Here is a 23,595-nt window from a genome sequence, read left to right as displayed (position 1 = left end):
GACCTGCCCACTCTGTACATATAAACGTCTCATTCTAAGGTAAAAATAATTCAATTTCTGATGAAAACATACTTTGAAATATTAAATTACATACAGTCTTCATATTCTGCCAATAAATTCCCATAAATCTTACGCACTGGACCTTTAAATGTAAGCTGAGTGAATGCTCTCCTTTAGTTATGCATTGCTTTTCATTCATACATTCACCGACTGTTGCTCTGCTGGAGCAGTTTGGTTTTGGTGCTTTGCTGAAAGCCACCTTGACGGCAGTTGAAGGTGAGGAGAGTTTCTCATTCACCCTCTCCACCCACATTTTACATGAGACTCTGGGGATTCGCACCAGTCAACCTCCAGTAATAACCTTCTCTAACCTTTATGGATTTGTGGCTATTCTCAGCAGCACACAGCATACAGTAGAGTCCAATTTAACTAAACCTTTTAATCAGATCTGATTGTATGCACAAAATAAATGTAACATTTAATTCAGCGAGAACATACTCTAAAACTGTCTCACTGACATGACTCAACAAGGAAATACCACTGTTGATGAAAGTGAGACTGCAGACAGTTTTGGAATAGCTTTTATCTTTATTTTACTCTGAAGGAAAAAAAAAGGAGAAAGAAAAAAGAAAATCCATGCATTTTAAGTCATCCAAACATTTCACTGGTTCAAACAACCTCCATTTCCACAGGTTATGGTTTAGCAAACTTCCACCATATGATTAGATAGTCCATCAAAGTGCATCTTATATCAAACGATTTCATGCTTCATTCAACTGCTGCAGGGAAGTAAAAAATAAGACAAAATTACCTGAACAATAAAACTCCATGAGTGGGAGTAGTAAAATGAAGTGGTAAAAGTGAAATACTCATCTCACAAACTTTATAAGGGTACAGTCTCCTCGGGTTTTAATGGCTCCAGGAATCATTTCATAGGGCAGCCAATCACAATGAATACTACTGAAAACAACTTCCACTTTTGAGGTCATTTTACTATTTCCCTCAATACCACCAAAATAGCTCAACAATAGCAAGGATTTTAGCTACAATGACATTGTGAGTCAGAAATTCCTTTACTACATCCCTTGGTCCTGTCTCTTGGTACATGGTATATTGGTATATTACCTCAATTAATGCATGTCTGTGTTATTAAGTAGTATCTCTACTGAACTGCAGGTAAAAACACCTTTAAATGCTTTGGAAATGTGGGACAAAATAAACTGTCATCTATGCATATATATAAAGATGTATTTATCAGTAGTAACTAAGGAATGTGATCTTTGAGTTTGAGCAGAAAGATTCTCAGCACTGAGCAACAAAATCACACCATAAAGGCACAATATGATTACAGTATTTTGGGAAATACACTCTTTTTGTCTGTATGCTAAATGTAATAGTACAGCCAGTAGCTGGCTAACTTAGGTTAGCACAAAGACTTTAGGAGGTGCTGGTATAGAGATTTTTTCAAAACTTTTTTCAGGATAGTTGTTCCCCTTTATTTTCAGTCTTCATACTAAACTTTTAGGACACTGGCTATTGCTTCATATGTAGCATGCAGATAAGAGAGTGGTATCGATCTTTCCATCTAAGTGTCATCAAGAAAGTGAACAAATTAATTTCACCAAATGTCAATCTGTTCCTCTAAACCTGTGGTGTTGGTGTGTTTCCCTACTGAGTGGGGCTTGATCCAATAAATATCCAGCAATTGGAGTCCACACAGACTTGAAAAGGCCTTCATGAGTTTGTCTGTCTTTGGGCCAAAAGGAAAAAAGTACAATTCCCTCAGAAATTGTCCCTTCAAGCACGACATCTAGTAACCAGTGCTACACTTCTTTGTAATGCACTGAAAGGCAGCAAACAGGCCAAGAACAAATCTATCACCTGAGGATATTAAAATGAATCAACAAAGAAATAAACCTGTGAATTACAGCCTGCACAGTATTGATAACATGCACCGTCTTTTTACAGGCTAACTGCACCTCACAAGCCAGTGCATCATCACACACACGCACGTACCACAGATGAACATGGGGTGTGAGTTCACAAGCAGTGTGAGGACTCAGCTTTGATACATTAGACAAATGGGCTAAATTCGGTGAATGTGTGTGTCCTTACTTCATGTCATGCCAAAACTAGCCCAGCCCAGAGGGGACGCAGTCAGACGCTGCTGGTGACACATGCAGTATATTAATGAGTCTTATTAAAGCAACAGAACAGTAGCAAATGTTGTTTCTCTGACCCGCTCAGCCCTGACGGCCTGACAGAACCACCTGGCCCAAGTCACTAGTAGACAAGCACATACAGTGGACAAGGTCACCTCTCAGACTGCTTGTTTTCAAACTCGCTTTAGCTTTGTGGATTTTCTCATTGACATTTTGCACAACTAAATATTGATTAACAAAATTCAAGTCATGTTGCTTTTGTCATTTTAGACCAGTTTCAAGACTATTTGGACACACGCATGTTCTTTTTTCATTTGGTCTCTCCTTGCATTTCTGTCTTTTATCTCTCGTGCTTTCGTTCTCTGTCCACTCCTTTTCTCTTCACCCTCTCAGCTGCCGGTGTGTGTTGAGCAGGTTGATATAGCTGTCACTGTTTCTCACTGTTGGTGAGATTGAGTGGAGCTGGACAGGGAAACAGAGGAGGGAGATTAAATCGGGGAAGGTAATCAATACCAGCATGCCGAGTGAGCAACCGAACACTGAGACTGTCAGAGTCGCAGCACCTGATGGTCTCATCAGATAATATACTCACTCCTCCACAGAGGAGGGGGTTATATTGCTTAAACATTCATTCAACCTTACTCCACTAGACCGCAATAGAGAATAAGTCCTTTCAGTCAAACAGTGAGTTCAATTTGAAGTTTTCTATATTGGGAAATATTATGCTTTTATTATTTCTACTTCTCACGAATTTGAGAAATGCACTTTTTTAACCTTCAAAAAATATATTTTTATGCCCATTCTCATTACAAGAGTTGCCAAATAAAACAAAGCAATAATAGTAATTATATTTGCTGTATATTATTATTTACTTTGGCCCTCTTTTAGACCCTTAAGTCCACTGGAGCACCTGGAGGAAACCTGCAGGGACACTGGAAGATATATAAGCTTCACACAGAAAAACCTCAGGTCCTGCATACCTGATTAATTGTTCAAGGGTTTGTATAGGTGTATCACTGCTGCATGTTGAGTAAGTTATGGAAATAATTGTGATGATTTGGGCTTAGCAACCAGAATGTGCTCTGTATGTGAATACATAATACTCTAAGCCAAAACAACTGAAAAAAGCACAGCATACAACCTGTGTCGTTGCAGTCTGAGTCCAATGACGATTCATAAAAAGCAGATGGATTGATCACAGTTTTTTTGTCTAAACACAATATATCAATTTCTTTCCAAACTGATGTTCAATTGAGTGTAATTAATTGGGGCAACACCTGTAAACAACCCAAGAGTTTTTTTGCACTTGAGTTCTTTTATTGGCTAATCACTTGGGGCACTTTGGAACTGGTAGTGATGACAATTGTTCCTGGGATGAGAGGTTCAAATGTGAATGTAGAAGTCCAGTGACATCATCTCAACACCTTTATGCTGAAATGTGACCCCAGTGGATGAAATCAATTTACACCCATACTGAGAAACAGAGAGAGAATGAGAGAGACAAAACAAGATGTGTTTAATCAAGTTAATTAAATTAAAGGTTTAGTTTAGTTAAGTTTAGTTTAGTGATAATGCACAGTGTAGCATTTACAGCTGATTATAATCAACACCCTCTGCTGCGATGTGCCACACCACATCAGCATCTATGTATTTGGACCATAAGAGTCTAAACCCACACCAGCAGCTCTGTGAGGGCACAGTGTTGTTTGATAGTTAACAATGCTAAGATGCTGACATTCAGCATGTAGGCTAATGTTTACCATGTTCACCATTTTAGTTAAGAATGTTAGCATAAATTTGCTTTTAGCACAAAACACCCGGCAGTTTACCATAGTCAAGAGACTATATCCACTGGGGACCATGAATGTATGTAGAAGCTTTTATGGCTCACTAGTTGTTGAGGTATTTGAGGTCTCGTGGACCCACCAACAGAATCCTGGTTTGTATCAACATATGTAAAGCTGCATTGGCCAGTTCCTGACCGCTAAAGGTCAGAAGCTGACTCAAAAGCAAACTCAGCTTATAGAGTTTTGTTACACCACTCATATATCAGCAGAAATAGACCTCACAGCACAGACTTGTTAAATTATTAAACACACACAAAATCTCAATACAGTAAAAAAAAACAAAAAAAAAAAAAACATCATAAGCATGGGTATAGACTCTTGCCCTTCAGTTTTAGTTTTTTTTTTTTTAGTGACTGGCAGTAAGCACACCATGTTTGTTTGTTCATTTTTGTTATTGCCAAACCAGAACCTCCTACAGCCAATGCTCCCAGCAGTGGCTTCAAGGCCCAGGGCCCACAGTTTGTCGATGTAAAATCATTGTATATACAGTGCAGCCAAACAACATGCTGTCAAGAAACACTTCAGTGCTTGTGGAGTTTGTATTTAACAGGAAAGAGAGAAGGGACAGAAGTAAAAACACCCTCTTCGTTCTGAAGGAAGGACTATGAGTGTCCTCTCAAAATCAAAGCAAAATCACAGTCTGCTGATGGCAAATTCAGACTCACCTGACAGCCGGCATCCTATCCTCCCCTAGAAACAAATGTGTCTCCAGCAGGTTCCACATTTTTAAAAACCAATGCACACACTCACAAACACACACATACACAATGCTTCATGCTAAAGCAAGCGTGGAAAAGGGGGAGTACCAACTAAGCATAAAATACATGCTGAGTTTCCCTGATGCTGTCAGATTGCAGGTAATTAATTTTACATTTGAAAGGTTCCCCATTACCAATGCCTGTGCACCATTGATCACAACACATCAGCAGGGAAGAAGCGAGCCTCACAACTCCTGCAGCACTTTCACTGCAAACAGAACCAAAAGAATAAATGACTGACCCTGGAGTCAAGATATAAATCACTGAGGTACTGACTTCAGCTCAAAGATAGAGCAGCTTTTTTAAAACTTGGCAATAGCTTAAAGGAAATAAGACAAGTGAATTATTACAAAACCGTATTTACCTTCTTACATCAATAATATTGTCAAGCAAGCGTATTATTTATTCAAATTGTTCATTTGTTTATGTGTGACAGTTACATAACAGCCCCTTACTTTCGCTCTAAGTCATGCTATAGCAGCAATAGCTGACACTAGCTGCAGTAGTAGTGCAGCTGGTTAAATAAAGATGATAACACTTCAAATGTTAGTATAAATTTAATTGCAGCTACTGTCAATCTGGACTCTGGACTATATTATCTGGTCAAAATACTGTTGAAAATGTTTGCAAGCCTCATAGGTGATCCAAACATCAGCTACTCCTGGTCGTCCTCCCATACCTGAATCCTAAGGTAACAGGTAGTTAACTTGTTATTATCTGAACCTCTATATGAAGTGATTGTTAATTACAAATTATAATAAATATTAAAATAAAATAATTACAAAGTGATGGATAATGACCAAACAGAAACCAAAAATGACCACAAAGTCGTGTGAAATGACCAGAAAAAGACCCAGAATGACCACAAAGTGATGGGAACTGACCAGAAATAGACCCAACATGGCCATAAAGTGATGGCAGATGACCAGAAAGAGACCCAAAATGACCTCAAAGTCATGGGAAAGGAAAAATGACGTAAAAATGACGTAAAATGAGCACAGAGACCGAAAATTCCCACAAAGAGATGCAAACGACCACAAAAAAGATGCAAAATGACAGGAAAAAAACTGAAATGACCCCAGAGTGGTGGAAAATGACCAGAAAGAGACAAAAAACTGCCCCACATGACAACTACAAGCAAAAACTATATACAACACACGATCAAACGCAATCATTTTGTGTCTCTTTCACTCTGGATCCCTTGCTCCTATGTTGTTCATAATCTTTGCATGTCTGTACAAACAGCAGCTAATTATTGATATTATTTCATATCAGAATTCTTGAAGTTGTTTATTGACATTCATTTATTACACTGATTAAGCAATTTGACAACTAATAATATACATTTTACTATTGCCAAGACCCTGAACTTGAGTCTTAACACATTTTTACTCACTTCCTAAATGTGGCCCCCTTCTTTGTGTCCCAGCCTACAAAAGTCTCTAAACCCGCCCCTGTCACTGAGACATGTTGGTGAATGCTAAGCTTATGGCCAAAACAGCTTTAAAATGCTGAAAGTAATCACCTGTGATGTTACATACATAATACAAGAAAGACATGGAACAGATGATATTTAACCTGCGGCTGTGTTTGTCTGTAAGTGTGAGAGTGAGAGCCTGCATGGGTGTATTCTGAATATACCATATGTGTGCATTCATGAGTGTGCAGCCAGTCAGAGTCAGCCTAGATCAGTACACTGTTACTGAGAGTTAGATATAGATCTCAACTGAGGTGACAGAAGTGAGTTGATCTGAAGGAGAACCAATCACAAGGTTCATGTAAGCTGCAGCAAACAAAGCAAAAAAAGTATTTTGACTTCAAGAAACACTGAGACTTTCCACAGTCCTTTAAAAACAAGTAGTTCAAATATCCCTCAGTGAAGAGAGCTAAATTAACATGGGCTTTAGTTTACTTAGGCAATTTTCAATTTCAGGCATCTGCTACTATGCTGTCATTAATAGTGCTGTACATTACAGTAGAAATCTATTTGGAATTCCATAATAGAAAAAATATCAACATTTCACAGAAGTTGAAAATCTTGCTGTGTTTGTCTCCTTTCACGTACCTGGTCTTAAGATGTGATTGGTCTGTGTTAGGATTTAATCTAACAAAGCACCACCAACTGGTCCCAGAGGTGAGCAGTAATAACAAGGTACAGAGAGTTTCTCAGTTCCAGTTACTTTGAGCCACACAAATAAAATGCAGTTAAACCCCAGCTTCGAGCCCTGCTCCATTCAAAACTGTCTGGAGATATGTCTTCATGTCTCTTTGATAACTGATCTTTTTAAACTTACAACAGCCACATCGTGTTACCATTCGTGTTTGGGGTTAAGATAGTGGGGTTAGAATTAATGCTGCTCTCACACAGAGAAATTATCTTTTAGTACAGGGGTAAAGAAAAACAGATCTACTTACATCTGCGCAGGGGCCATCAAACTGGACTAATAGGTTTTTGCTCTGACACTTGATCCCTCTCTCTCTCCCTTATTAGCCAGAAAAGCAATCTCACACTTCTCATGTCTGTGAATATCAAATACTCTGCCACCACTCTGCACATTTCCTTCTGCATGTTGATTTGGTTTGCAGGAGCAGTTCAGTAGAAAAAAAATACACCAATCAGGCATAACATTATGACCTCCTGCCTAATATTGTGTTGGTCCCCCTTTTGCTGCCAAAACAGATCTGGCATGGACTCCACTAGACCCCTGAAGGTGTGCTGTGGTATCTGGCACCAAGATGTTAGCAGCAGATCCTTTAAGTCCTGTAAGTTGCGAGGTGGGGCCTCCATGGATCGGACTTGTTTGTCCAGAACATCCCACAGGTGCTAGATTGGATTGAGATCTGGGGAATTGTGAGGCCAAGTCAACACCTCAAACTTGTTGTGCTCCTTAAGTCATTCCTGAACCATTTTTGCTTTGTGGCACGGTGCATTATCCTGCTGAAAGAGGCCACAGCCATTAGGGAATACTGTTTCTATGAAAAAATGTACATGGTCTGTAACAATGCTTAGGTAGGTGGTACGTGTCAAAGTAACATCCACATGGATGGCAGGACCCAAGGTTTCCCAGCAGAACATTGCCCAAAGCATCACACTGCCTCCACTGGCTTGCCTTCTTCCCATAGTGCATCCTGGTGCCATGTGTTTCCCAGGTAAGTGACGCACACGCACCCGGCCATCCACGTGATGTAAAAGAAAACGTGATTAATCAGACCAGGCCACCTTCTTACATTGGTCCGTGGTTCATGGTTCTGATGCTCACGTGCCCATTGTTGGCACTTTTGGTGGTGCACAGGGGTCAACATGGGCACCCCGACTGGTCTGCAGCTATGCAGCCCCATACACAACAAACTGTGATGCACTGTGTATTCAGACACCTTTCTATCAGAACCAGCATTAATTTCTTCAGCAATTTGAGCAACAGTAACTCTGTAGTAGTCTGCTGGATCGGGCCACACAGGCCAGCCTTCGCTCCCCATGTGCATCAGTGAGCCTTGGCCATCCATGACCCTGTCGTCGGTTCACCACTGTTCCTTCCTTGGACCACTTCTGATATACTGACCACTGCAGACTGGGAACACCCCACAAGAGCTGCAGTTTTGGAGATGCTCTGATCCAGTCGTCTCACCATCACAATTTGGCCCTTGTCATACTTGCTCAAATCCTTACGCTTGCCCAATTTTCCTGCTTCTAACACATCAACTTTGAGGACAAAATGTTCACTTGCTGCCTAATATATCCCACCCACTAACAGGTGCCATGATGAAGAGATGATCAGTGTTATTCACTTCACCTGTCAGTGGTCATAACGTTATGCCTGATCGGTGCAGTTCCTACATGAAGCTGCTCACAACAAGGTCTGTGGATTATCTTGAGTTACCAGGTCATGATTTCTGGAAAGACACAGGGCTGTTGATTTTTTCAAATGTATTTACATATTTGTTATATATATATATTCCAGAAAAAGGTCTCTCTTCAGCAGATATTTTCAAAACTTGGCAACTCACACCAAAGCAATCCAGATGGATAAATAGCACTACAGGTAAGTATGAAATTTTGCTTTTGGGGTAAACTGTTCCTTTAATCCAGTCAAATCATTGGTGTTTTACTTTTAGGTCTAATAATGTAACAATATTCATAGAAAGAATAGTAGTAGGGCGGGAGGATAAATTACATCATGATCATGAAGATAAAATGTTACAACTACACTATTTCAACATTTTTATAATTGGGGGGATCTCTGACGTCCATTTGTCCTCATGACAGACAGAAAACATCTTTTTGACGAACAATGAACATTTAGCCTCTTCACTACATGGGCCAGCGGCCATCCCTGTGGCGGAGGAATTAAGAAGCCTGGGAGATAACAGGGAGGCCGGTCACTCTCTGGTCACTGTCTCAGACAACTTCCTTTGCTCTCTAATTAAATCAGGCCAAATTGGCTCGACCAGGTGAGAGCCTTAGGAGAATGCATTATTTCAAAAAGCAAGACTTTAACATTTGACTTTTAGTTCCCCCTCTAACAAAGTTGCAGCATGTTAAGTAAAAATGCAGTGATGGTTTCACAAGAGGTCTCTTTGGTTTGGCTTACTGAGAGAGGTACAGTGTAAAAACAAATTCCTACAAGCCACAACTATCCTAAATGTCCCTTTAATAATGTAGTAAAACACTGCTCAGGTTTATTTCTTAACTTTATTTGCCAAAGATAAGAGATGTATCATAACAGATTTAGCACCTAGTTGTCTTTACATTCAAGGGTACGTGATGGTTTTTCCCTACTTCTGTAGATCAGAGACACTTGAATATAATGAGGCATTGAAATACAGTCGAGAAATTTAAGCAATGTTGTGCATTTTACTCCCCCATTAAAAAAATGGCAGCTCCCCCATTTACATGGTATTTTTTCATAGGCCACATTGACACATCCGTCCACAGCAGTCAATGCTGTGTCTACGTATTATATATCTATGAGCCTCCATGATAGAGGACCTGCTCCATCTGTAGATATAAATGGTTCACTCTAAGGTAATGGAAACACAAGAATTACTATTTTCAGGTGATTATATACTAACGAAAATATACTTATGAATATTATATTCCATATTTTCCTCATAGATCCAACTAGATCCCACATACTGTATTTTCCAATGTCCTTATACAAAAAAAAATGCCCGACTTTAGTTCATGGTCACAAAAGTCAACTGTCAGAGCTATGCCCACCACAAAATTCCCCAGAGATGTTTGTGATCATATGCAGAGGTCCATGTTTATCTTCCACCTTGAACCACGTCCTAAAACTTGCAAACGGGCCAGTAGCTATTTTCCAAAATGGAACATTTGGACCCTTAGCCTCAACATCGTGGGGGGCAGAGAGAAGGAGCTCTTGTTTTTCCTCTTTTCCCCCCTTTGCTCACTACAGATTTAGATGAACCATCTGGTGTTGGTACCTAAACCTGGACTCCTTGCACATTTGGAACAGCCGTATCAGCAACATATGCTTCTGTCTCCGCGTCTGGCAACCACTCACCCATCACTGGGATGGGAGGTGACATCATTCTACTGCTCAGGTGTGCACGTGTAATGGAAGTGGATGGGGGTGAGGGTCTTGTGAGCCAGTCTGGCAACTTGAATCTTAAAATATTTCTAGAGCACACGCTCTTATCCAGGTGTTATCCCTTGTCTTCAGACAATAAAATGCTTGGGTAATACCTCTTATCCCTGATCACGTTGTCAGTATTGTACTCTCCACACAAATCTTTTCCATACCTTTTTATGTTTGCATGGTACCATAGACGATGGCAGCAAGATATTTTCTGTCACTGAGCAGAGTGTCAGGTGTCTTGCTGAAAAGTTGTTGTAACATGGTGTTATGATTGGCTTTACCTGAGAGTTTAGTTTCATGGCTACATTTCAATCTATGTTCCGTTTGTCCTCTAAAAAGTGTTAAAGGTGCAGTACGCCATTCTGGAGAACAACAATTGATTCTTGAGTCTCATTCCCGGGTCATCATATACCAGCGCTTTAGTTTGAGAGCCACAGGCCCAAAGTGTCTGTATTTGATGACTTGGGAATGAGAATCAACAATTAACTATTTCACATCATTGCTAGTTTTTCACAAGCCTTAACACAGAACCAAGAGGAGATACAGAAGTCCAGTTTTGCCTTAGACCAGAATATTGTGAAGTATAGGTACATTACATTACATGGCTTTGGCTGTTATTGCCTACGGGGTTTTTGAGACAAAAAATATCTAGGGGTAGACAAGAAATTTGGATATAGATAAAACTTTTGTCTATATCCAGATTTTCCGGTTCAAGGTGTTTGCCTGTAAACTGTTTTTATGCCTCTGTGCAGGTGACAGCCCTGGCCAGGGGCAGAATGTTTTGGGGTCGTCCACCCATTTGTACATCCAGTCTTCCCATTCTTGTGAACATATCTCAAGAATGATTTGAGGGAATTTCTTCAAACTTGGCACAAATATTCACTTGGATTCAGTGATAAACTGATCAGAATTTGGTGGTCAATGGTCAAGGTCACTGTGACCTCAAAAGACACGCAAGTTACAAATTTATACACTAATTATAACAAAATTTCACATAAATTTCTAAGATAGCAGCAATGCTGGAGAGTAAGCACTTACATGCAACTAGTTAAAAATAGTAATTGTAATCTGCTGCAGTTACTGAGGAAAAAATTGAATTAAATTACAGTAACTAATCAGACTGTCGATGATTACAAAGGGGTTACATCCAAATACTGGTTACGGTTGCCTGGAAGAGAGCTGCACTATAGTGCACTATTGAGTGCACCCTTTGTAGTTCTGATGGAAATTAGCCATACATGTTACAGTTTTTAACTAACAAAATAATTATTCAACATAAACTTTCAAAACTTAGTTGCATGAAAGTTGCCTTCTGATCAGGTGCTGTGCTATTTTAAGATTAATTTTTGTGATTGGCCAAGTTGTCACGAGTGACCATTTAATTGTCGATTGAAGACATCAGTGTGAGCCGCTGATTAGGCCAGGCCCTTCAAATCTCCCTCGCTGCCATTCTTTGTTACACCTGGCATTTTTTTTGTCCACCAGCAGCAGCCTACACAAATGCAAGCTGAAATGCACCAAAAAGAACCCTTCAACCTAAAAAAAAGAAAGTGAGCAAACAAACAAAAGCAGCTTGATGACTAGGGGGAGAGTGGGCGGCCATGAAAGTGCTGAACACAAGCCCACGCCACCTTGGTCCTCCCAGCATTTTTCCTAGACAGGAAGATGGATGGGCCCAACTCTATTAATAACTACACTCCACTTACCATGACGCCAAAACTGCTAACACTGCAACTGCCCCCTGATGCTAGCTAGAACAACCACCTCCCACAATGTCGCCCACGTCTCTCCTGATAGGAACACTGTGTTAGGCAACAATACAGTAAACGGGTGCTGGAAATCTCCAACCTGTCCACCTTTCCTCACCCTCACCACAGGACGATGAACTGAAAGCCTCCTGAATGCTGGTGAAGGTGCCTCCGGTAGTTTTGGTCAGTGTGATGTACTGACAAGTGTGTACAGCATGATTTACAGTGATGAGAAAACACAGGCTGCTTCTTGGCTTCTAGTTTAGTTACAGTGGCATACTTTGTGTGAAATCGAGGGCAGAAAAGATGGAAAAAGATGAGACAGTGAGTGTGAAAAGAAAGGAGTACGAAACTGAGGGACTAGAAGGAGAAGCAAGAACAAAGAGGAAAAAATCAGGAGAAATACAGAAAAATGTAGAAAGGTGGTGAAAGAGAGAGAAAGAGAAGCCAATCTAAATGTGCAGAAGCATCAATGAAGGAACGCTATTGTTCCTAATGAGATGTGACAGCCCAGTATAAACTGGAATATGAAGTGAACCATGATTACAGAGGATTAGATTAACAGCCACGATATAGTGCAGTGAGAAAGCTTTTCAGGCCTGGCCTTGTTCCCTCTGTGTGTGTGTGTGTATAAATGCTCTATGTGCTGTGTTTCTGTTCATGCATGCACAAATATGTATGCACTGTATGCGTGTGTGTGTGTGTGTGAGAGAGAGAGCAAAAGGAGGGGTTGTGTGTGAGTGACTACTTTACCGTCATGTGAAGTGAGGGCAGCACAGTATACGAGAGATAGCAGTAAGGTCAGCTCCACCTTCACGATGCTACAGGCTATGATATGCAAACATGGCTGACAGTAGGTGCTTCATCACACAGTGGCAGCTTGACACGGGAGCCTTTTCTCTTGATTAATCCCCCTCTGCTGTCTTCCCGCTATGACACGCGCTGCAACCTTACAGTATAGGAAGACCATAATAACACAAAGCTTTGCTCGTTTAGCATCTAATCTGTAAACCTGTGAGGAGAAATACAGCCTGCCACTTGTCTCTTGCCCCAACATGTAAATATATGATTTTGGAAACACTTTATAATAACCATCATTAATAAATGATAAACTGATAGCTTTAGAAAACATTTATTAAGAAACTGTAAAGTTTAATAAACCTCAGTTACAACTTTTTAATGGCGGTCCATCTAATATTTGTTGATGCACTATACAGTATTTATTAACTATTTACAAAGTATTATAAACATCAGCTTCAACCTTGTAATAACCATCCAGATAATGTTCATAGACAGCACGTTCTGACTCCTAACTTGTCAAATACAGCAGCTTGGTCAGTGGTTCATCAAACTTTGACACTGTAGACTCCCCAATGTAATGTCAGTTTTGCTCATGCAGAGCTCCCTGGTCATGTTGGCAATAATGAATATGCAAAGTCCAGACAGACTTCCAAAATAAAGTTGCAAAAAGTACTTCCTTAGATTAAGGAAACAAAAGTACTTGTAGGTTCAGGAAAACATCATGATTTGTTTTAAATTGTCGTGGTTTGGGGTTTTAGTTTAGTTGTTTCCTGTTTCATTTTGAAGTTCTTGCCTTTCCTCGTTTCTTTTGCTTTACTTCCTGTTTATTTCCCTCCTTTTTGATTACAGATTGTTTTCACCTGTCCCCGATTAGCCTCCCTTTGTATTTAGTTTTGTGTCATTCCCTCCTTAGTTGCCACGTTTGTCTCTGTCAGTCTGTCAAGTGTTTCAGCCATTTTCCAATGTTTGTTTCCCAGTGTCTTGTAGACTTTTTCTTTGTTGTTGGACTTTGCCTGATATTGTTAAGATTTTGGATTTCTTGCCTACCTGCTTTGAATCTGTTAGCCTTATTTGGACTGCTCATCTGGGTTCAAACTCTTTCTTCCTTTAATCTTTTTGTATATTGACTTTTCATTATTTAATCATTTGAACTACAATGTCAGTATCCTAGTCTGCTTTTGGGTTCATTTTCCGAAACCAATTATTTTATATTACAGAAACTAATGATAAAATAACAAATAATAGCATGATTAATAATAAGGAAACATAATCAGTGTTAACAGTGAAATAACTATTAAAAAACCAAACCCTGATCTTTTCTTAAATTTAACCAAACAGTAACTGAAAACTAAAAATCATAACTTAACAACTTCAAATAATAAGTCAACTAAGTCTAAAAATGTGGTTAATACTGACTTGTATTTCACACTAGACTAAAATCCTGCTCTACTGGAACAGGACTCAACCTCAGCTTTTCCACAGGAGAGTCCTGTTCTTAACCCATTCTCCTCTCTTGCAGCCTCCAGTTAAGCACTATTTTGTCACCATTTGTAACTAGACTAAGGTGTCAGGTGTGAATAGCCAAATAGCTGCTGTGTGTATATTCTCCTCACCAGGGTGCAAAAAGACACTCTATTATTATAAAGTGTTATCATTTACCTGAGTTTTCACTCTGAGTTTCAATTTCAGGAACTCATCAACAAAACTGATTTGCTCAGTAGCTGTAAAATACACTCACAAGCTGGTACATTAAATCTGATGTAAACTTTTAACACAGTGCAACAGAAAATATATGTTAGCTTTGCATATTTTTCATTTGCATGCACTTTCTTTCTGGAATGAGCAGATGAGAAAAGTTCTGCTGACAGCGAGACATTCCCAAACCGCCAGTGAAAATAACTTCCACCCCTCGCCCAATGAACTGTCGCCATGTTGATGAAACACCTCGACCATGGTTGTGACATTCTCACTTTCAGGAGTCATTTTGCCAAACATCACTACAGAGCATGCCTAAACATTTCCCATGCGCAGCTTCCTTCATGACACTCCTTCACTGTCTCAGAAAGCCAATGAGCCAGCTAATGCAGGCTGGGAGTAGAGCGGTGTGTGGGGGGGGTGTGGTGGTGGAGGTGGTGGTGGGGCAATCCACTTTCCCAGGTAGAGTCAGTGGAGCAGTCAATAGATTCCTCTCCCACATACATTTTTGATGGCTGTGGATTGCTGTCCCACTGCCACTGTCTCACCTTCTCTCAGCTTCACTTCATCATTCCACACACCCATAAAAAAAGGTTCATTTCCTCTGCCCCATTTCCCTAAAGGTGAGTTTAGCAATCGTTCTCTCTGCTTGACGCACTCATTCACAACAGCATTTTCTATCTGCATCCTGACAGCAAATACACATACAGGCTTGATGGCATACATACTGTTATGACCAAACAAAATCACCTCATAGGTAGCTGCTGATGTCAGAGCGCTGATTAAGGTGCACCACCCACAGCCGCAGGAAGCCGTCGTAAAACATGATGATGGTGCACAGGCGTGGTGCTCGTGAATGTCATTAAAAGAGGCTAATAGCCAGTGTCTGTTTGAGAGGTGGATCGATACGGTAATGAGGAGACGGAGGTGCAGGCGTAATCACCGAAAGCCCAGCGGTGCTGAAATCCACAGAATAAAATAGAATTGGGTCCACGAGGGCAGCCGGCTGACTGACATATTCAGTGAGACGCTCTCTCGGTACATCTAATGACGTGGCCTTAATGTCAGAGGAGGCTGTCGGTTTTTCTCTTTCAGTGCCAATTTTCCCTGCTTCACTGTTTTGAGTCTAACACTTTCAAAGGTGGACAAAAACACCTGATGTCATATGAGACTTACAACTCTATTCCCTAAAAGTTTGTTTCATATAATATAAATAAAAGCGGAATGCAATGATTTGCCAATCATCCCAACCTACATTCAACTGAATACAGTACAAACATGAGATATTTAATGTTCAAACTGATTAACTTTGTTGTTTTTTTGGAGATGTATACACTTATTTGGAATTTGATGCCAGGAACATGTTCCACAAAAGTTGAGACAGGGGCATGTTTACCACTGTGTCCCGTCATTTTTTTTTTTTTTAACAACACTCAGAAAGTGTTTGGGAACTGAGGACACTAATTGTTTAAAGTTTGTTTGATATATGACTTCAGCCGCTCAAAAGTCTGGAGTCTCAATTGTCGTATTTTACACTTAATAATGCACCACACATTTTCACTGGCAGACAGGTCTGGACTGCAGGCAGGCTAGTCAAGTTGCCACACTCCTTCACTATGAAGCCATGATGTTAAAACACATGCAGAATGTGCAATGTCTTGCTGAAATAAGCAGGAATGTCTAAAAAAAACAAAAAAAAATAGACATCTGAATGGCAGCATATGTTGTTCTAAAATATGTATGTACCTTTAAACATTAAGGGCAGTTACCCATGATGCCATAGGCACTACTATACCCCTATACCATCACAGATGCTGGCTTTTGAGGTTTTTGCGCTGGTAACAATCTGGATGGTCCATGTTAGATTTTAATGCAGTGCTACCTGAGGGGTCAAAGGTCACAGGCATTCAGTGCTGTTTTCAGCCTTGCTCCTTATGTGCAGAGATTTCTCTAGATTCTCTGAATTTTTTTAAGGATATTATGGCTTGTGGATGGTGAAATTCCTCTATTCCTTGCAGGTCTGCAAGGAATACAATTGATTACAGGTCAAAAAGGACTTGCAAATCATTGCATTTTGTTTTTATTTATGTTTTACACAGAACTCCAAATTTTTGGAATCAGGGTTGTATGAACAGCAGGGATTCCTGATATTTAAAATCACAAAGGAAGAGGTATCACAACATCCTAATGAAACACAAGGCCTGCTAATAGTGATTAATGTGAGAGATTAGTATAGCATTTAAGGTATAGTGGAGATGTAACATACGCATTACTGGAGCTCATGCCTGGTGGATTTAAATGGAATTTCATTAGAGCTAAAAGAAAGAATGATGACTTTTACAACTCCCACTGGCAGCATTTTTATAGGCAGACATTTCGCACTAATGACTTGAATATGAAATAGTGACCCCATCGCACTGAGAGCAGTTTGAGTAAATTGAGCTCACTGGTAAAATAACCTTCACCACTGTGACTGGTAAATCTGTTGTTAGAGCTTCTTACAGCGGGGGTTCTTAGGGTTTTCAGCCTCAGGACCGGAAGGAGAACTTTAGCCTCTTGCCCTCAAACCCAAGCTCATTTGAACATATTAGTTTACTCTCCTTTTTTGATTATTCAATAACAGCAGGCCTTCAACACAGTTATTGAGCAGCCTTACAGGTATTTCACAGATCGAGCTACAATAGCTACAATGCTGCATTCATAATTCATCACTATACACCAGCAACACCAGCCCAAGACAGTGAAGACAATCAAAGTAAACATACTCACATCTATCTATCTATTATGCAGAGGAATGGAAATACATGCCATCACTGACCCTGATATGGAACAGGACACATGAGGGGTGTACTGGTTGTGATACAAGCGCAGTGTGAGTGTCGGCACCACCTTCTGTTGACGGTGCGTCTGTGAAATCCATCTGTTTCTGGCCATGACTGGCTGACTGTAGGGAACCAATGGAGTGAGACCTGATTTGGTGTCAAACGGAGGACTTGGATGAGGCAGCGTGTATAGATTTGGCCTGTGTGCATGTGTGCGTACGTGTATTGGATCCTGTACTACAGCTTATGGTGTTTATGTGCATCCTGGTGAGAGCTTGTGCAAACAGCCAGGTTTGAGTCACAGTCGCTGGATAGAATGGAAAGACTGGACAGTGAGGAGACCATTTTCGCACAATTAAAAAAAAAAAAAAAAAAATCTGTTAAGGTTGTGACTAATCAAAAAGACAGCTGTGATGTGACCTCATATCCATATGTCATACCAGCATTTCACACTATCATGTTAAAGCAGAATAAACAAGGACTGTGATCAGCAGGTCAGTTTAACCTGCCTCTGACTGAGATGACTGTGCTGACAGACATCTCTAAAATCTCATTCATTCAGTTATCTGTATAATTCATCTTTGTTCATATTCTTTATAACAATCTTGAACCTTTTTTGAACATTATTTTCAATTGCTAACATGCATTAGTCAAGACTAAAGTGCCACTGTCAAATCTCTTCACATAGTCGGCAATAAAAACATCTGTGTGGGCCAAACTGTGAATTATTTTTCATTGGTTTCACACAAAATGCATTCAATGACCACATTTTATAAATGGTTCAACTCTTATTATTCATACTCCACCACGAGAGAAACACTTAATACCTGCAGTACATTTTTCAAATGCTAACACAGTTTTAAAAATAAATAATGATAATAATATTTACAAAAACATTCAAAGCAAACTGGCAGCAAATTTCATGCATTTCTGCATGAACAATATTGAAGCATATAGAAAATCTGAGCAGAATATTTACAATGAAAAGAAATAATAATCATTTCATACACAGTTGATAACAATTTTGTTTGAAAGTCCTGTTTTTATTCTCATCACCAAACAGACAAAAGAGCGAGGAACACATCACAATGCAATTATTATTGCAGCCCTGGAATTTCAGGAATTGGTATTTTGTTTCTACTTTTTATTTTTTGTAAATTATTCTAGGCAAAGATATAGAAAAATAAAGTGTAATGAAGCAATTGCTATTCTATACTGAAATTTCTGTACCAAAAAAATTCAGATATAAAAAATAAAAGTCATCATTTATGTAATGTTTTTTTAGGTCAGTATGTTACGAGAGACGAGATATGCTTTCTGAGTTGTTGCGATTTGAGGTCAAATTATCTTATTGTGAGACGTGTTGAGTGTTTTGGTAATTTGAGTGAGTTTTAGAGGTGAGATAAACTGGTTGCTCAAGATGCATGTTAGAAATACAGACTGTGTGAAGTATTGATCGATGCTTATTAGCAATTGAAAAAACCTACAAGCTCTGAATCTGTATTTGTATGGTACAATAAAGGTTGACACACCCAAACAGAATTCCCAGTCAAATGAAAAATAAAAGTACGAATGGATAAAAGAGCTAAAATCTAAGTACCAGGTAGTGATGCCTGCTTACATACAGAACATAAAAACCCAATTATAAAATCAGTCAAGAACCATGTGTGATAATTTGTAGCTTTTACATGACTTCAGACTGTAGACAGCACTGTTTCAATGACATCAAACAACTGCAAAGTGTGTTGCAGTACAACTTTAAACAGCTTGCTTTTGATCACCCAATAAAGTAATTGAAAGTGACGGCATGTATAGTTAGACTGTACAAAAGACTTACAAGGAATTAAGCGTGTGATATTATCGGCTCCTGGCTCATGCGTTGCAAAATGTCACTTACAATAAAGGCTCCTATTGTCAGCAGGCAGTGGGAGGAGGGCGGATATTTAGTCTGAAATGATGAATTGATCTCAGTTAACTTATGGACGCCGGACAACCCAGAGGTTGTCACTTAATGATAAATGGACGTAATCCTGAGCAACGGGGACAGCAAGTCAAGGACTTGGGGAAGGAGACTTAACATATGATGGATGATAATCATGCATACTATGTGGCAGTAATGCAAGTGTGATGGGGTGTGTGTGTGTGTGTGTGAGAGAGAGAGAGTGAGTTTGTGTGTATAACTATAATAGATAACGGGGCTCTTGTGCCACCATGTAGTAGCTATCATGGTCATCTTAACAGGACAAATATGGGTTCATTCACATCAAGACCATGTTGACATCCCATTAAATATGTACTGTAGACTTGTATATAAGTATATGTAAAATACTATATCACAAAAACAGCAACTCTGATGATGTGTTGAACAAAAAGTTAACTAAAGTGCAGACTAAATAGAACAAAGGGTTTTTAAAACATTTTAGTTTGTATAGAGTGCAGCATGCAGCAAAATTAAAATAGAGCAATACTGCAACAAGTTAAGTCTGCACAAAAATGGAGACCTAGTAGGAGACATATCAAAATAAGAATCATCAAAATAAAATCACCAGAGGCTGAGATGCCTTGACTTTAAGTTTATAGTTTGGGTCAAGCACCTTAAACACTGGATTTCTGTTACAAACTGGGGATGAGGAGTTTGAAAGACATGAGTATTTCCCTTGATGCAACTCCCTGCTAGGGAAATGTATATAACTTTCAAAACTCGACATCATCACTTCATCATTTTATCCTATTAGATATTCGTGTGTAATTTTGTCATAATTAGTACATCAGTTCTTGAGTTAACATATAAAAATATGTTCATCCCTGAGTCCAAGTGGGCATTCGTACAAACTTAAGGCGTTCTTGAGAGGTCACGTTTACGAGAATGGATGGATGACGGACAACCCAGCAAAAACTTAATCTAACTAAATGACGTTTTAAATTCCCGATATTAATGTATTATAAGTGAGCCTTGTCAGGGCTGCAGTCAAAAATTTCCACAGCACAGATAGAAGGTGAAATGTGTGAGGCCATGGCGGGCCACAGTTTATAACAGATGAAGTGAAGTCTGTGCTGAAAGTTGCAGCTCTTCCATGTTTCCTATTTGCTCAAAGTAAAATATTCATTTGGCCCCTGGTGATTTTTTAAACCTCTTAGAAACACAATCATAAACAACTTCATCTGTAATATGTAAAAAGGAGAAAGTCTTGGACTATCTTGGACCCTGGACTAAGCTGTTATCAAAGTCAAGAACCAAATGGCCTGAACATGTCAAATAATGAATAAAAAAACTGGATAAATCCTGCAGCAAACCAAATACACAGAAACAAGCCACACTTTGTCCGTCTGTTATGGTCGGACGTGTGAGATCAACACTTACAATATGAACAGGTTGACTGAGAAACTGACTGAGAAACACAAACTCTGCCAGTCATCCCACTTCACAGTGTTTGTTTAAATCACATCATTCAGTTTTTGTAGAGACCAGTATTCCAGTATGATAACATCTCTGGCATGTGGACCCACTTTATGCTGTGACAAGAAGTTTCAAATTCAGGCAATTCATTTGTTGATGTAGAAGAATTTGGAGCTGATTCGAAGCTCTTATAAACAAAATTTGTAGTAGTTTGCATACATCATAATGTGAAATCAGTAATTACATATAGAGATGTTCTTTTGATACCATTTTTTCCTTTCCGATACCAATACCCGAACATTGAACATTGGCTGATACCAAGCTCAATCCACTCAGCCCAGTTTACAATCACAAAAGACGGGCAATGCAAAAAGTCCTCTCTGGACTTTATTGTGGAGCTTATCAAAAGCAAATAAAATCTGGAAATAATGACTGAAATAACAGCCATGTACAACATATACACCAGGCACTCACAATGCCATCAAGGGTAGTCAGTCAGTAACTGAGCTAGTCAGGTTTGCAGCATCTGCCTAGCTCCACTAAAACACAGGCAACTCCTGACACAGACTCCAGAGACCTGCTTTACCGTGAACTGGCTACAAAAATGCAGACTTTGCAATGTGATCTGATGAGTAGCAAACATACGCACAAAAAGTTCAGAACATATAGATGGTAGATATCGACGGGCAGGCAGGAAGAAAGTGATGTTCAGTAGGGGTTCTCAGAAAAGTCATATGCTTAATCGTTTTTGAGTTCCTCAAACAAATAAGTGCTTATAATAAGATGCAGGAAACTGTTGGCTGAACACGGATGTGAGTCTGTGTTTGTGCCACCTCCAAATGATTTCAGAAAAAGTGACCTACAGCACATAAAAATACCAGTAGTGTGTCACTCACACTTCCTCGCTGCCAAACTGTTCACAGAAGCAAATTGTTGTCACTCTGAAGCTGCTTGAAACCAACAAATGAATGATCACATGTCTGTCACTCACACTCGCCACAAAAGCAAACCATATTAAAAACAAACAAACCAAAAGGGATGCAAAATAAATATCAAGGCTGGTAAATTATCGGCTGATTTAATTTATGTTATTCTGACAAGGAAGACTGATAGGTTATGTCAAAGAATTTACTTTGAATTCTTAGGCACTGTGCTCTGTGTATTTAAGTTTTTGATGTACATTACTACATTACTGTAACATTCATATCGTACATGTAACCAGTGTATCTCTCACATAAAACAATTTTCGCTATACAACAATAGTTCCACTCACCCGTCCCTGTTTTCATCTTCGTCTGCGTTGGAGAGAAGCTGCGAGCCAGCCAGCGAGAGGTCCAGAGCGGCGAGGGGCAGATCTCTGTAGCCAAAACTCACCAGCTGGACTGGAGGAGCCAAGCACTGGTTCTCATCCTCTACTGGCTGCGAGATGATCTCCAAGTCTGACAGACCTGCCTGCTCCACTTCCCTAGCGACATGCCAGCACCAGCGACAGACAGGCATAAGATGCACACACACGCACAAAGTGGAGACAGAATAGAGAAAGGCATACATTACTAAAATAACAACTATGTTTTTTTCAGTTGTGTACAGAAGTTTTCCATCATATCAGTAAAATGAGAGAAGAAGCCATCTTTTTGTTTAACAATTACGGAAATAGTTTGAATACCAAAAAACACATTTATCAGAAGAAAAGGACAGAAAGTATTTTGTTGAAGAAAACTATATGTAATAGCACAAAAGCAGTGCAGATAAAAAAGACTAATTATTCAGCCCAGCAACTTCATGAGGAACACGTTCTTATTTACAGTGACGGCCTCAGGGAGTAAACGCAGGGTCAGAGAGGGTTACACACAAACACCCACTCAAGCACCAGCAGGGAGCTACTGAGCACTCACACAGTCCTCTACTGCAGAAGACCAGAGGAGCTGCAGGTACACTGCCTTTGCTCAAAGACGGGGTTTACCAGGGGTACAGACAGTGCGTGTTGCTGCAACTGTCCAAATTTTCTTAAGCAGTCTGGAAATTTGAGCTTGATTGACAACAACAAAACACAAATGATACAGACAGATGAGTGAGAAGAGGATGACGAGTGACAAGAAACAAAGTGAGGACAGATGAGGACTGAGAGGTGGATACTACCTGATACACACTCATTTTGTGGTTTATGTTGAAGAAAGTGTGATAATAAAGATTACTGAAGTAAAGAACTCTACAGTTTTCTCTGTTGCACACAGATTGTTGTCAGCACCAATTTTTGTATGTGTTTTTTGTTTATAATAAATACTTTTTCAACCTTTTTCACACCAGCCATATTAATATGAAATAGTAGGTAAACACAAGTGTCACCAATTAAGGTCCTGTTCCAGCAGAGCCTTTAAGCCAACATGTTCAAGAGCAGCACCCTGACTCTGTTTGACCTGAATGGAACAGCACCTTCATTCGTGTCATTGGTAAGAACTGTGTTTACTCTACCATTGCATGTCAAAATGGCTGCTGAGAAAAAGGTCTGTTATTTAAATGCCACATCAGTAGGAGTTTGTAATGTTCATTTCTTATTTTCATCAGAAAATGATCAACCTTGAAAGTATTAGTCTATTTCTCAAAGTTATGCTACCAAGCTAAACCGAGCTGTTGCTACTGCTAGTTGTGGCAAAATTGTAATTGAAGTGAATGTTCTGCATAACTACAATATCTGTTTATTTAATGTGAAAAATATAGACATTTGTGCATATCATATGTCAAATTATTTTGCTGTGTAGGAAATG

At 39.5% G+C, this 23,595-nt stretch overlaps 1 protein-coding gene across 1 annotated transcript in view; it reads right to left on the bottom strand.

Moving 5' to 3' along the window:
- Positions 1-23,595, bottom strand: part of LOC146333125 (transmembrane protein 266-like) — a 65,195-nt gene that overhangs the window by 25,702 nt on the left and 15,898 nt on the right. The window contains exon 3 of the mRNA XM_084724702.1: positions 22,104-22,295. Within this exon, the coding sequence (XP_084580828.1) occupies positions 22,104-22,295 (192 nt within the window). The remainder of the gene's footprint in view (positions 1-22,103; positions 22,296-23,595) is intronic.

This window comes from Lutjanus erythropterus, chromosome 1, assembly GCF_056507025.1.
Source record: "Lutjanus erythropterus isolate fLutEry1 chromosome 1, fLutEry1.hap2, whole genome shotgun sequence".
Lineage (NCBI taxonomy): Eukaryota > Metazoa > Chordata > Actinopteri > Lutjaniformes > Lutjanidae > Lutjanus > Lutjanus erythropterus.
The sequence above is the reverse complement of the archived record's forward strand: the minus strand, read 5'-3'. Positions and strand labels throughout refer to the sequence as shown.